The sequence below is a fragment of the Tachysurus fulvidraco genome, chromosome 2 (genome assembly GCF_022655615.1).
Source record: "Tachysurus fulvidraco isolate hzauxx_2018 chromosome 2, HZAU_PFXX_2.0, whole genome shotgun sequence".
Classification (NCBI taxonomy): Eukaryota; Metazoa; Chordata; class Actinopteri; order Siluriformes; family Bagridae; genus Tachysurus; species Tachysurus fulvidraco.
Genome location: NC_062519.1, coordinates 8,275,398 through 8,290,478, shown reverse-complemented (window position 1 = coordinate 8,290,478; position 15,081 = coordinate 8,275,398). Strand labels below are relative to the sequence as shown.

The 15,081-nt window shown below is 39.9% G+C and overlaps 1 protein-coding gene across 2 annotated transcripts in view; it reads right to left on the bottom strand.

Moving 5' to 3' along the window:
• The window catches only part of LOC113639110 (centromere protein P), a 70,616-nt gene that overhangs the window by 53,589 nt on the left and 1,946 nt on the right, over positions 1 to 15,081 (bottom strand). For both annotated transcript variants that reach the window (XM_047810643.1, XM_047810644.1), the window contains exons 4-6: positions 14,795 to 14,883; positions 13,811 to 13,899; positions 3,390 to 3,486 (exon numbers count right to left, since the gene is read on the bottom strand). In XM_047810643.1, coding sequence (XP_047666599.1) covers positions 3,390 to 3,486; positions 13,811 to 13,899; positions 14,795 to 14,883 — 275 coding nt within the window. The remainder of the gene's footprint in view (positions 1 to 3,389; positions 3,487 to 13,810; positions 13,900 to 14,794; positions 14,884 to 15,081) is intronic.

Here is a 15,081-nt window from a genome sequence, read left to right as displayed (position 1 = left end):
TCTACCACCTTAGACTTAATAAGTGGCTTCTGTAGTGAGGAAGCACTGATGTTCTGGCCCATTTCTTTTCCACCCCCACCTCCCACCACCACCACCACCACAATCTACAAGCTGTAAAGCTCAGAGAAAGGGTCTGGAAAAGATCAGGAATGTACAAAATGGTATGATCACATGACTATTCCCAGGTTTACCCCAGTGCCCCAAGCAGAATGTTGCATGGACAAACACAAGTCCTGTTATTTGCATTAGCCACATCAGGGACCATCCTTAAAATTCTTGAACCAAACCAAATTTGCCTTGGGAAAACAAAATATGTTGTGAATGTTTTCTGGAAATAATGCCGTACTTTCATCTCACACATATAACAGCCTGTCTTTTTGTGCACTCCAAGCAAGACAGTACAGTACAGACAAAACAAAACATCATGTTGGCTCACTTGCCTACAGCTGGATCACTGCATTTGAGTTTTTAGACTAGACAAAAAATCACCTTAAACTTTATAGTAAATCCTTAAATATTTTTAATAATCTCAATAATGAAAAATATTATACATTTACATTGTTTTCATGATGTTAAAGTTTAAACTTTCTCAATGGAAACACACGCAGAATGCATCGTTGTTGTAAGCTTAGTTACTTACAACACTTAAATGTATTATATTTTATCTCCCTGACTGTAAAGTGATCTGGCTAAGATTTGGGATTTTAACTTCATGCTCTTTCCTTATGTATACTGAATGCATTCCTGTCTTCCAAGGCTTTCACTAAAAGATATGGGCAGAAAGGCATCAAGGTAGCTGCCTTCTGTTTTAGACACATCTTTAGTAAGAAAGCGAACACTCCAAACATGCTGGGCAGATGCTGTATTCTCTCATATTCTGCCACCTGACTATGACATTAACCATTTGCCCTATGTGTTAAAATCAGCTGACGAAAAAAAAAAAAATCACCAAAGTATTTAATTTTAATATATTCAGTTCACCACCAGCCAAGAATTCCTACATTAACAACAGTCATATACAGTATACTTTACACATTATCCCTAATAATGTACACGTCTGTAGACTCAACAACAAAAGTATTTTTATGTATTTTTCTACAGTACAGTAATTTACTTTTATTAAACATACAATAGACAAACTGGTGAATCAACTGACCAAAAGCCATTCTCTGTGTTAAGCTAGCATTAGGTGTTTTTTCCATCTAAATCTTTACATAGTAAACTACATTGTGGATTTTCCAAATTGTGTAAAATTCAGTGGACATACTGAGGGCATGCAAAATCTTCTGCAGACTTGACTGCTCAAATTATCACACTGCTGCAAAAATTCCTCCAGTCTTATCCGGTCACTTTTACCGCTAGGCACCTTGCTTAGATTTGCCAAAATTCTGCAGCTGGATTGTTCATTTAAGACTCTGGATATTAAAACACCCATATCAATTGCTCAAAGTAAAACAGTACTTCAAGAAAAACTTCCATTTTACAATTGATTCCAGCCAGGGAATACTTCTGCCACCATATTATTTTAATGCGAGTCCAAAAACCACATCATCATTTGGACATCACTAGCATTTCCATAAATTTCATAGACAAACTTTAGATACAAGACAACAGGCACTTTTATATGCTCATAGATCAACATCTGACCAAACTATTATTAATCTATGCCACAAGGTCAAGGCTCATTTTTGTGAACAATCACACTTTACAGTCTTTGGATTAAAAGACTTTTTAACAATACTATATGAGAACAAAAGGAAGACACTTTACTTAACATTACAGACCGTCACAGTTAGCAATGTTCAAAAAGAAATATTTTGCAAATTGAAAAATCCGTGAATTGTCTGAAAAACTAGAACATTGCTCAAGACAATACTCCTGAGTAGTACACACAAGATAATGTTTATACACTGTATAGGTGTTTTGTTGCCAGTGGTGGTAAAAAAGAAACATCATAATAAATATTGTTTAGATGAATAAATTCTCCACAACAGATGTCAAAGTGTCTGAGTGCAGCATATCTGACCATGACTGTGATTGAGGCATGGATGTCCTAAGTCTGGCTCCAAGGCTACACACACACATACACACACACACACACACACACACACACACATGTGCACACACCTTTTCACATTTCAATACCATTATAATACAATAATTTAAACATGTTTTGATATTTGTTAATTTTACTTGCAGCATTATATTTAGGCAAATCCCAAAGAGAATTACAATTGAGAAACAATGGAAATTTTTAAACTGTCTGCATGGCTTGAACTGGCATTATTAAAATTTTCTCTATAATGTTAATACAGTATGGGTTAAATTATCACCATTTTTATTTTACTTCATGATGGTTGCATTGGTTGAATTAGCGTTCTTTTGTTCTAAGCTGTGGTTAGCCATGAGGCCTGGCTTTAGTGAGATTTGGAATAGAAATGAACGGAAGTTGTCATTCCAGAGCTGTAATACATTCCATCAGAGAAACCAGGATTTATATTATGTCATTGCACATAGTTCCAGGAAAATTAACTTCCTGCACCAAGGAAGAAATTATTCTGCAACCCTCTGTATGTCCAAAATGAGTCCCTTCTTACTATATAGGGCACAATTTTGGGAGTTTTGCCATTCTGTAGTAATGGCTAATAAAAACCCATGACTTTCAATGTACTGAAAAAAAATGTACACTACAGGGAAAATAGTAGGAAATATACAACAGGAAATAGTTTAGGAACTATTAGGTTTGAATTTTCACTGACTGGTTAAAAGTCTCAATATAAGCCTCTTAACAGCCAATTTAAACAGCTGTATTTAACAATCTAAGTGTACAAGTTTTTTTTGGATACCAGCATTTGAATACAAGTGAGACATGGTGTCCATTGGACTGAATAAGGCACAGTACAAGCTTTTCTCTTGTAGAATAAACTGCTGTCCTGGCTCCTGCAGTGCAGAGGCAAGACAGAACAGAAACTCGATCGTTAAAACCTGATTCATGCTTCCAGCATCAGAAAATACCCTGGAGGAAAGAAGCATAGCCTGTTGATCTTCTCACTGACTGTTCAGTATAGCAGTGTGAAAAGAATGAAGGAGATTGTACAAACCTGTGTAGGTTCCACTACCTTTTTATTGCAGTAGAGTGTTAGGTTGATATACTGTGCTGCCAACTATGGTGGGTGAAGGCTATCGAGGCATGTGCGTTTAACACAATTGTTAAAGAAATGTGTTAAAGTTATTATGTGCATCCTCCTGGCCTGTCTTAAATGAGCATTTCTGAAGTTCCTTTGCAGAAGCAGAGAATGTGTTGTGTATGTGAAATGACTATCATAGCACTCCAAAAGGTACCTTAGAAAAGCTCATTACAAGCCCTGAAATTATTTTTGACATCTTACCTTAAAGTGTTGGAATGCACAGGTTCTTTGCTTACATCTCTCTGAAAATGCCCTCAGGGTTCTGAAGAACAGGAAAACGCACTTTGACTCCTCTACTCTGAAAGAAAGATGATATACTTCACTTAAAGCTCAATTAAGTGTGTGCTTTTTTGAACAAGAGCCCTTTTAAGAGAATTATCTCTTGAATTGTGTCTAACATTTAGTAATGTCTTTATGACCAAATTCAGCTACTGCACAACCAAGGCAAAGCACTGTACGACAGTTAGTTGGTGGTCTTGTATTTGATCTACTTGGCTCTTGCATTGCCAGCTCATACTGGCAAAGCCTGAGTCATTTTGAGTCTTTCATAGTTACACTGAGCCCAGAGCTGTGTGGCACGGGACACGACTTTCCACAAATGTGGAGACTCCAAGTCTGTGTTTAGAGAAATGCCGTAAAGACCTGATGGAAAATTCTGTCTCTCAGGGACATGGAATAAAGGCCAAGATCACTAAAGACAGACCTGCAGGCTTTAGAGAAAACATTTTCTATCTTAACGAAATACAATGATAATGATTTCATATATATCCTATGGAACTCCTTTAGTACCAAATTAAGTATGTCCATAAGCAAAACCTTTAAAAAAGAGTGGGAAGACAATCTCTAAGGATTTTCATTAATCTAATAATTAATAAAGATTAGACTGTTCAGCTCATACATGATGCTGCTCTTGATTCATCGTTTTATTTTCACTTGTGTATAGAGGGAAAAAAACAGTTCATCTTCTCAAAATAAAAAAATCTAAAAATATTCATATCTAAATTCATAACTGATGGTTGAATGTTGGCATTGCCCAAACAGTTTAAAATCAAACAGCAGAGTTGCTCTTTTTGCTGCCAGAAGCACAGAAATGGAGTTGAAATGCGCACAGTGTGACTCGACTGAAGGCAGACAAGATATTTGACATGACATACATGATGCTTCAATATGTTTCCTGGCTTACAATCAAGTAAATTGTGTGTCTGGGAAATCAAAGCAAGGTACATGTAGAGAAGGTTAGATAGCGAAATAGTTGTCAGACATAGGATGTTAGACAGATGGTTAATGGGAGTGTTTTTCACTGTAGATTACAATGATTTCAGGTGTCCCAGAAAAAACGGGGCCTAGTCAAGTGCCTGCTGGAGAGGAAAGTGAGATTTATGCAGAACAAATGGGCAATAGACTGCACCTGTTTTTCATTTACTCTGACCTATTTTAACTTGTGTGTGTGTGTGTGTGTGTGTGTGTGTGGAAGTGTGTGTGTGTGGAAGTGTGTGTGTGTGTGTGTGTGTGTGTATACAGCCCAGATACAAATAGACATTCTTAACCCCACTCATCTGTCAGAAAAGTCTGTTGTGTTGTTTTGCTTGGTTCATTTCTGCTCCTGGCTTTATTTCAAATAAAAACCTTTAAAATTCCACACATGACCATTTTTCTTTATTAAAGGCAGGGTCTCAGATTTTTGAGAAATGCCTCAGAAAACTGAGTCGGGCCGAATAATAAACAAAAATCAAAACAAATGCATAGCCAATGAGCAGAAAGGGGCGGGGCTTGTCAAAATGTGGCGAAGAGAGTGTTCAGTGCGCATGTGTGACATTAGCAGAAAGCGGTTTTAACATTGACATGGAGGATAAAAACAAAGAAAGCAAGCAAAGAAAGGCTTACGATAAGGCAAGAAGTAGGACGTGTCAATATAGGATCAGCTTTCCAGCGCTAGAGAGAACTGAAGGAGCAGGAAGTATATTCACAGATTGGAGTTTCCAGAGTCAATAACTCCTGAGCTAAACGCTGTTACTACACAAATAACACCTCTTTTCTATCATAGTAATGTAGAGAGGCAGCTACAACCGTGTTTTGTGTAGTAACAGCTTTTAGCTCAGGAGTTATTGACTCGGGAAATTCAGCTTTACTTAAGACGCTTTTTTCCTTCTCGGTAGGTGAGTAACGTTGGTTTTGCTTTGTTTCACAGAACTAATATATGCCTTTGTCCTTTACATGATTATGCTTGTGTGTCATTTTTGCTTGTTTGATTATCTGCAATCGTATTGTTCTTCCCTTCAGCTATGATAAAGACACATTTCTTTCCATTATTTGCCTGGGTTACGTATGTATGTGTGGGCGGAGCTATCAATACAGGGGTGGGACCCATATGGGTTGGGGGCATGTTTGTTTTGGTGATTTCAAATGTCGACATTGGCTTTCAAAAATCAGGGACCCTGCCTTTAAGACAAACAGAAAATAAGTATATTGTGGTTACTTTTAAGTTACTACTAGGTCTGACTATAATTTCATTCTAACAACTGTAGTTTGACGTGTAGTTCGGGACAGTGTATATAGATTTTACATCAAAAGATGTTTACATATTACAGGTATGGTTTGCAATTATAAATATGAGATTCACTTTAACTTTCACAAGGTTGAGGATTCATAACTTCAAATACATTTTAAGACGGGAGATAAATTTTATGTTTCATCTGCTTTCTATACATGTTAGTAGAAATATCTGTCTTTCTTATCAGATTCAGTTTCTTAGCCAATGAGATAATATTATCTACTGGGGCATAGTAGCTTAGTGTTTGAAGTCTTGGGCTACTGATCAGACAGTTGAGAGTTCAATCCCAGGACCCCCAGGCTGCCAATGCTGGGCGATATAAGCAAGGCCTTTAATTGGCTAGCTATGGGAAGAAACAAAAAAAAAGGATAACAATTAAAAAGTCAGTCCGGATAAGGGGGTCTGCCAAATGTCAAATATAAATATTTTCTAACATCATGGTATATCACTCTATTCATTTATACTACAATGGTATGTCTGGTCTGTTTTGGGCTTTTCAGGCAAGCATCAGTGTTTTAAATGTGAGCTGGGCAGCTAGAGGTAACCAGTAGAGGAAGTATAGCAATGGAGAATTGTCAGAAAACCTGGGGAAAAAGAAATTACAACTGCATTCTGGATCAGTTATAGAGATCAGATGGAGTACACAGACAGACCTGTCAGGAGCGAATTGCAGTAGTCCAGACTCAAAATGACAAGGGACTGAACAAACACCTGAGACGCCTCTGTGGATGGAAAAAACATATCCTCCTGATGTTTTAAAGAAGAAACAGACATAAATGAGTCAAAAAGAAGAGCTGATAGTCTGTGGTAACCCCAAAGTTGCATGTAGTGACAGACTGAGAAGGCTGAGAGTTGTCTAGGGAGATCAACAGTGAAGAAACTGCATAGAGCAGATGTCCCCTTCCATGTCATATCCATCTGGGAGCAAAGCAAGCAATTGCCATGCTGTGTCACAAGTTCCAATACTCGTGTGGCTAGACAAGAAAGTTTTTTGGTTGGCAGCACCAATTGCTGATGATAAAGTATGATGACTGAGGACAGTTTGGCTGATCGAGCAGGATGAGCACTGAGCTTCTCAGTGATGACCACAAGGGATTTTGCAGTTATTAAGACAGAATGGATAGGATTGTGGTAACTGTTCTTGGTGATGTATTGAAACCACTGATTGTATAATGTTTTCATTTTAGAAGAAAAATAAAAAAGAGAAAAGAGTTACTGATCAGTAGTTGATGATATCCAAGTTATTTAGAATTGGATTCTTGATGGCCTGCATTCTTTCAGGGAAAACTAACTTTTTTTTAAGAACCGAGTCAGAAGAGTCCCTAAAACTTTGTGTCAGCTGACGTTACTACATTCTCTACTACTGTCAAAACTACTGTCTAGTTTCTTCAACAGATAACAGCATTAGCTGTCAACTGCTTTCAGACAATAATTTTACTGATTATTATACTGATTATTATTACGTTATTTTACATACTACATGTGTGACCTCCGCACGACATAAAAACCACTCTTCTCCCCAGGAATTCTGCCTCCAGAAGAAGATAGTGGCAGTGCAACACAACGGCCTGTGCCACGGACATTGCTTCCAGACGTTTCAGCACCACAGTCAGCACCAATGGATTAGGCTGCAAGGCGGGCCAGAAAAACTCCTGCCAAAAACGCAAGGACCAATCAGGAGCACCACTGTGGCACTCACCCTTCAACAGAGCACCACAGCGGAAAGCTCAGCTCAGCAGCCAGTGGGAAGTAAGACAAGTTACCCATGGATGGAGCCCTTGGCTGTTTTTTTTCAGACTCCTGGGTCAACCTCTATTCCCTATTCCTCCAACAGGACTATCTCTCTGCTTCTCTTGCAACTAGAAGTCTGCCAGCTGGAGCCCTCACCAAGGCCTAAACCAAGTTTCCTCACCTATTTCCTTGATATTATTCACCTCACTGTGTGTTCTGTGTAAACATGATTGTGATTTGCACCTAACCCTCCATGTTTGGAGGAAGGAATCCCGGCCCAATCCGCCCCCAGGGAGGGTAGAAAAGTGTAGAGACGCCCCACCCAGGGGCCCATCAATGGACCCATGCCCACTGAGCCGGAGCTTACGCACCCACCACTGGGCCCACAAACAGTAGCTCGCTGTTTGTGGGCTGCATGCACAACAGCTCACACTGGAGGTGAGTGGCCAGCCATGGAGCTGGCCACCAAGAAGAAAGCGGGTCGAAAGCAGACGGCAGGGTGCAGCAGGCATGCATGGCTAAGGAAGAACATGACACCGATGGCTCCTCTCCAGGTGAGTCCCAGTCCTTATCTAACCCCATCTCATCTGTGATCCAACAGGCTACCCAGAATAGAAGCTTGGGAAAAAATAGGATTACCGGCTGAAGCACTGTTGGGGACAGGTGCTACAGGTAGAAGGGGAGAGGACCGATCCCACACAGCTGCTGCCAGCCTTTTTGGTGAAGAATGGCCTGTTGTATCACAACATTGAAGGGGAGTGCCCTGTAGCCTGCTTGTCGTACCACACCTGCGCACTCCCCTCCTACTAAACCTGGCCCATACGCACCCACTGAGGGGAAACCTCTGCCCAAAGAATACTCTAGAGCAGTGGTCCCCAACCCCTGGTCCGCGGACCGGTACCGGTCCGTGGACCAAATGGTACCGGGCCGCCCAAGGAACATTAAATTATTTCCATTTTATTTACTGTGGTGTATTTCTCTCGGGTTTGTCCGACTTTCCATGGACGAGAGGTTAACTGAGAGACGTCACCTAAAGCCGCACCAATGCAGCGCATGCGCAAAATATGATATCGGCCCGGGTTTAGGTGACGTCTGGAGCTGAGCGGCTGCGGTATTGTAGCTTTGGTGGAGAGAGAAGGTGTGTATCTCTCTTCTCTCTGTTCACCGGTACTTTCTCATGTTTAACAGTGCTTGGTGTACGTGTATATTGTGTTTGCTCAAATTTAATTTCAAATGAGAAAAATGAGCACGAAACAGACGTCGTTAGAAAGTTAGAAACTCTGCTGGTGTTCTGGATTAAAGTCATGGCAGAATACCCTGAGATTGCCACCACAGCACTTAAATCCCTATTGCCATTTCCAACATGCTATCTGTGTGACGCGGGGTTTTCTGCAGTGACGACAACCAAAACAAAACAACGGAATAAACTGGACATAACCAACACACTTCGGGTGTCATTGTCTCCTATTACCCCAGATGGAACCGTCTCGTTGCAAAGAAACAAGCTCAGGGTTCTTATTGATTTAGTATTGTAGTGAGTTAAAAAGGCATGATTAAATACAATTAAATTAAAATTATTATTTTTAATTTAATTGTATAGCCACCACCCCCCACTCGGGCCACGGTAAAATTATCAAACATTGACCAGTCCGCGGCAAAAAAAAGGTTGGGGACCACTGCTCTAGAGAAGCAATTGGATCAATTCACATGGCCCGGCATAAATGCGGAGGGACTAGACTTTTGTCGATCCTGCACCCAATCTCATTCTCCTCCCCATCATCGGTGTGCTGTTCAAAAGAATCGGCATGGACCTTGTCGGGTCAGAGTATAACCTTGTCATCATAGATTACGTCACCAGATACCCAGAGGCAGTCTTAATTTGGAAGGCCACCTCCTGCACTATCGCCAAGAAGCTCTCCATGTGCTTCAGGCGGGTCGGGATACCATAGGACGTGTTCACTGATCAAGGTACCCCATTTATGTCTCGACTAATGGTGGATCTGTGTCGACTGTTGCAGGTCAAACATCTGAGGACATTTGTCCACCACCCGCAGACTGATGGGCTTGTGGAGAGCTTTAATCAGACGCTGAAGAGGATGCCACAGAAGGTGGTAAACAGGAATGGAGGAAACTGGGACCTCCTCCTTCTTTATGTCCGTCTCAAGCTCCTCTTCAAACGGCAACCTCAGGGACTGCTCTCCCCTTACGGTCCATCATCGATTTCATTCAGGACATGCAGGCGTGAATCAACTGCATTGGGCCCATCATAAAAAGGAGCACTTAAAGGAAGCCCAGCATGCCCAACAAAGAGTTTACAATCTATAAAAGTTGGTTTCCAGCCCAACCTTGAGAGATCCCACAGGGAGACCAGGTCATGTTACTCATGTTACTCGCTGTCTGCAAGTTCCTGCCAAAATGGCAGGGCCCGTACACCATCCTCGAGAAGTTAGGCCCAGTCAACTAAAAAATGCAACAGCCAGGTAAGCACGCAGACACATAGATAAAACCACATTAACATAGCAACGACATGGATTTCTCCGTCCCCTGCTCTGTCTGCATTTGCTTCCCCTGTTGCAGATACAGCAGCAATTGCCATACCAGGACTGACCCAGCTTCCCGGGTCCCTGAAACCTGCCATCACTCCATAGAGGAAGAATTGGAGTGAATGTTAAAGGACAGGATCATCGAAGAGACAGACAGCCCATGGTCCAGCCCCATTGTGGTGGTGCCTAAATTGGACGGAGGCATCCGCCCCTGTAAAGAACGGCTCCAAGAGACTCAACCAGACCTCAGAGTTCGACAACTATCCCCTTCCCCAAGTAGATGACCTATCTGGACAATGTCATGAAGAGTCTTCCGAGAGACTCACCAGGCATCGACAAGCTTTCCAGTGCTTCGCTCTTTCCACCCATCCTGAGTCATCCAGAATTGTACCAGCCCCAATTGTCTTCCGTGCGATGAAGACCACTGAGATGAGGCGGACTCTGTGAGAATCCTGAGGCATCTAGAGATCTACCAGCTCCAGTTAGACTCTGCAATACTAGAGTAGATGCCAACTGCATCATTACAACATTTGTCAGACTTTATATTTATATCACCCCATCCAGTGTCACCCATATGAGGATGGGTTCCCCTTTGAGTCTGGTTCCTCTCAACATTTCTTCCTTCCATTCAAGGGAGTTTTTCCTTGCCACTGCTGCCTGAGTCACCTCAGACTTGCTCATTAGGGATAAATGCAAACACATTTAAATATATCTAATATTGATCTTGAATTTTGTATTATATTAATCTTTATATTATTCTTTATAATAGCCTTTTGTTCTGTAAAGCTGCTTTAAAACAATGTCAATTGTAAAAAGCATTATACAAAACTTGAAACTTGAATTGAATTTACTAAACATTTCGAGCTAAAGACCTGCCCCCACCTCTTATTCCATCTGGGGGAGGTTCTGGCAGCCCCCCAGAAGGCCGGTCTTACAGCAAACTCCCACAAGTGCCACCTGGGTCTGTCCAAGGCACAATTGCTGGGCTACTGCATCAGCCACGGCATCCTACCTCAGGAGAGGAAAATAAAGGCTATCAAGGAGTACCCCATCCCACCAAAAGAAGGTATGTGCATTTTTGGGTTTGGCTGGCTATTATCGTCGATTTGTCCCTAACTTCTCCTCTATAGCCTCCCCCCTTTTAAATCTAACCAGGAAGGGCCAGCTGGACCAGGTGCAATGGACAAGTGACACCGAGCGAGTGTTCTTCCGCTTGAAGAGGGCCCTTATTACCCACCAAGTTTTGAGGAATCCCAACTTCAGCCTCCAATTCTCTCTCCAGACAGATACGTCGGAAACCGGTCTGGGAGTGGGCCTCTCCCAAGAGATCGAAGGGGATGAGCAACCAGCCGTATTCATCTCCCGGAAGCTGACCCCCACCGAGAACGACTATGCAGTGGTGGAACGAGAAACCATTGCAATCAAGGAGAACCCGTGGTACTTACAGAATTTGTTAGAAGAAGCACTCCACAATAACCAGTCATTGAATATAGAGCAATAGGGCAATGTGTTTCATGCACCATTTTGCCCCAATTGCTCTTTTTGTCATAAACACAGTAAGATTTAATTACTGACATGTTTAGTTTAAAATAATAGAATTTCAAGGAATATATTTTAAATGGCATTTGTGTACATTTGGAGCAGTCAGCTGCATATTATAATAATTGTATGACACATGTTCGCATTTAAATTGCTTAAATAACTGAAATAACTGTGGCATGCTGAAGTTATTATACAAAGTTCTTCAGCTCACTGAAAAGATCCAAAATAAAATTCAATCACTTGTTTGTGATCTCAATGGTTTTCAGAAACTGCTTTTACTCAACTTTACATGGAATAATTATTTTAAAACAGCCTTCCTTGAGACGTTAACACACACACACACACACACACACACACACACAGTCTGCATAGACGTATGCGCAAATCGGTGTCTGAAGGATTTTTCCACATCCAAGTGCCAGGACAGAATCTTAGACCAGACAATATGATCCAGATGTGCATCCACAGACCATGAGGTTGGTCATACTCAAGACTAAATTTTTGTTTTTGGTTCTGTCTCAACAGGTTAATACTTTGAAAATTACCAGTGTAATAATGGAAAAGTTCAGCAAGAGTTATAAAAAAAATTCTCTTTTTGCCGTATATTAGTTATTCCATTAAATCTGCCGATGGAATCTACTGGCAGCAATTTCCTGTTTCAGTACAAAACCTCAGACATACAAGCTTTGACATTCTCCTTGCTTTGCCAATCACACTGCAATGTAATTCAGATGATGCATCCTGAATTGGCACCAAACAAGTTTCACAGATAATAATCACAAGAAATCCTATCCAAGCAATGAGCTGCAAAATGTGCTAGAAAGATCTCCACCAACATATGAGGAAGAAGTGGAAGACTGTTCTTTATGGAATATGTACAGCAACAAATAAATAATAATGCTCAGCAAAGCACATTATTCACTGAAGTCAGTCTTATTATTTGCTGGTATGACTTTCTGATTTCACAGTCAAATGACAAGCAGCATTATTTTAAATTAACATCAAGAGAGAAAACAAGAGGTTACTGAAGAAACATTTACAGCTGCTATAAATTAAGTGATAAATGGAACTAATTGTTTTCTAAATTTAATGTAACTATAAATGATTAAAAAGCATGATGGTTTATTAATAAACTAAAAACTGTAACCACAATCCATTGTAACTTTTTTATAAGGATTTCAAATAAATCAATAGAATCTTTTTTTAATAAACCGTCTTCCTCCTCTAATATTTTTTTCCTGTTACGAGGCTGATAAACAGAGACAAGTGCATATTTTCTGGTTGTACTCAATATGGAAGAGAAACCAAATGCCTAGGCAATAAGAAATGTGAGGCAGGCTAATGATCAGGCAATCAGCGAACAGATATAAACAAAACAAGACTGTATGGTTAAACACTAATCAAGACCGGAAGATAAATATTTAAAAATCATCTCAGACATTATGCTGGAGAGAAGTTCACAGAATATGTCTGACAGTCCAATGGGACTCATGTAATTATTAGGGAGTGTCGTTAGTAACCAGGTGACCATGAGCAGGGAAAGGTACTTGACAGAGGTTGTGTGATGAGGTTGCAGGCGGAGGATCACGGGAGTTACCAATTTCAGGAGTTTGTAAATTGTTAGCAAATTGTCCAGCTTTTTATAAGCTCTGGCAAAGATACGGGAAAGTATCCGACGATCTCACATTTCTCTTGCTATACCATTTGAAAGGCCCCGGAAAAAGAATACCTTTATTAACTCTTCTACAATTTCTACAAAATACAGGAATATAAACTGTATTTCATTTTCCACTGCTGTTTTTATAAATGTAATGTATTTCACTGAAAATTATGTGTATACCTCAGACGTGTAAGTGTTCCGCTCATAGCTGGATGGGAAATGCCAGGCTTGTCTCAAGTTTCTGTCTGTAATGTGTCCATGGCTAAAACCCCAAGAACAGACATCAACTAAGTCTGCACTGGACAAACAATATCAACTAGAATCACTTTCAGCAAACAATATTTGTATTTACCTAAATTTGTTAACCTTCGGCAGCATAAGTCAATTATTACACTAGAAGTAGTGTTGATATTGACAGTGTGTGTGATAGGAGCTCCAGTTTACCCATGATTACACTTTTCTAACGCTAGGGGTCATGTATACGCCCAACAAATGTCAATAGTGACAACGTTAGCATGCTTCCTAGGGTGAACCCAGAATCCCATAGACTAGGCCTAGCTCCTTATATCTTGCAGTAAACAATGACTTAACATACCTTGACTGAAAGCCACACAGGTCTTTAAACTCTGCTCCATCTGATATAATGTTGAGGTCAGTCACTTTTTTCAGGATGGTGTCACCGTCCTGCACAAACAAACATGGCGTCGATAAAATAAATTTAGTAATAGCTAAATTAGTTATAAATTAGTAATAACTAAATATGGTAAGTGTTTTTTAACAGATCATAATTTGCCATACACCAATACACCAATACACCAAAACCAAGCAATCATAAATAACGAGGTATAAACAGGTGGAAGAGAGTTGGAAAATATTTTTTGTGTTAAATTAGTGAAACCACTGATCAGTTATGTAAAAAAAAAAAAAAAGGCTATTTATTAAGCACTACACAAATATCTGATGTTCTTAAAAGTGCCAAGAACATTGTTTGCATGAATTTGTTAAATCTCTCTGCTAGTCTGGATTTCTGACTAAATCCATAGCTAACGCTTACATATTTAATGCAGACAGGTTTAAGAAATTTTACATGAAATTACGTATTATCCACTCAGCTACCTGTCTTTTGGTTATATCTACAAAAATAGTAATTAAAAAACACAAAATTTTAATACAATTTTCTAAGAATTTAGAGAACTTTTAAGAATAACATATGGCAAATCATTTAATAAAGATTACCCAGCATTACGACACTTAATGCAGACGGTGGTGTTTAACTGCCCTCTTGTGCTCAGAATAATTATTCCACACAAGATACAGGGGTTCTTTCCCAGCCATTTTTTTCCTGTCACTTCTCCAGATCAGCTATAATTACATAGAAAACAGGACCTCTGGACTATCAGTAAATAAATTCATACTGAATTCAGCTAAAATGAACTGAATTGCTTTCCAGCATGTTATTCCGTTTTGATGGTTAGCTTAATTTAATGTTTTATTTTTTTATTGCCCTGTACTTTTTTTTTAGAACCTAGGGACATAAAGCACAAAATTCATTCTGTTTTTTAATATAAACTCGTTTTACCTGAATCTCAGTCACTGCAAACTCAACTTGGAATGAAAGAAGCCAACAGAGACCCGCAAGTCTGTACTGCTGTACAGTTTTTGTACTGCCTGAGAAAAACAGGAAAATAACAATGTGAACCAATTGATCAGCACATCATAATAAATCAGCGATAAAATAATAAAAACTCTCCAAGTGAACAAACTTGTGAAAGCTCCAAGTGCAGGTTGTTATTTGTAAAATATTAATATATAGTGATGCAGGCACCCAGTTAACAGAAATATACGAGTGGATTTCTACAAAAGCCC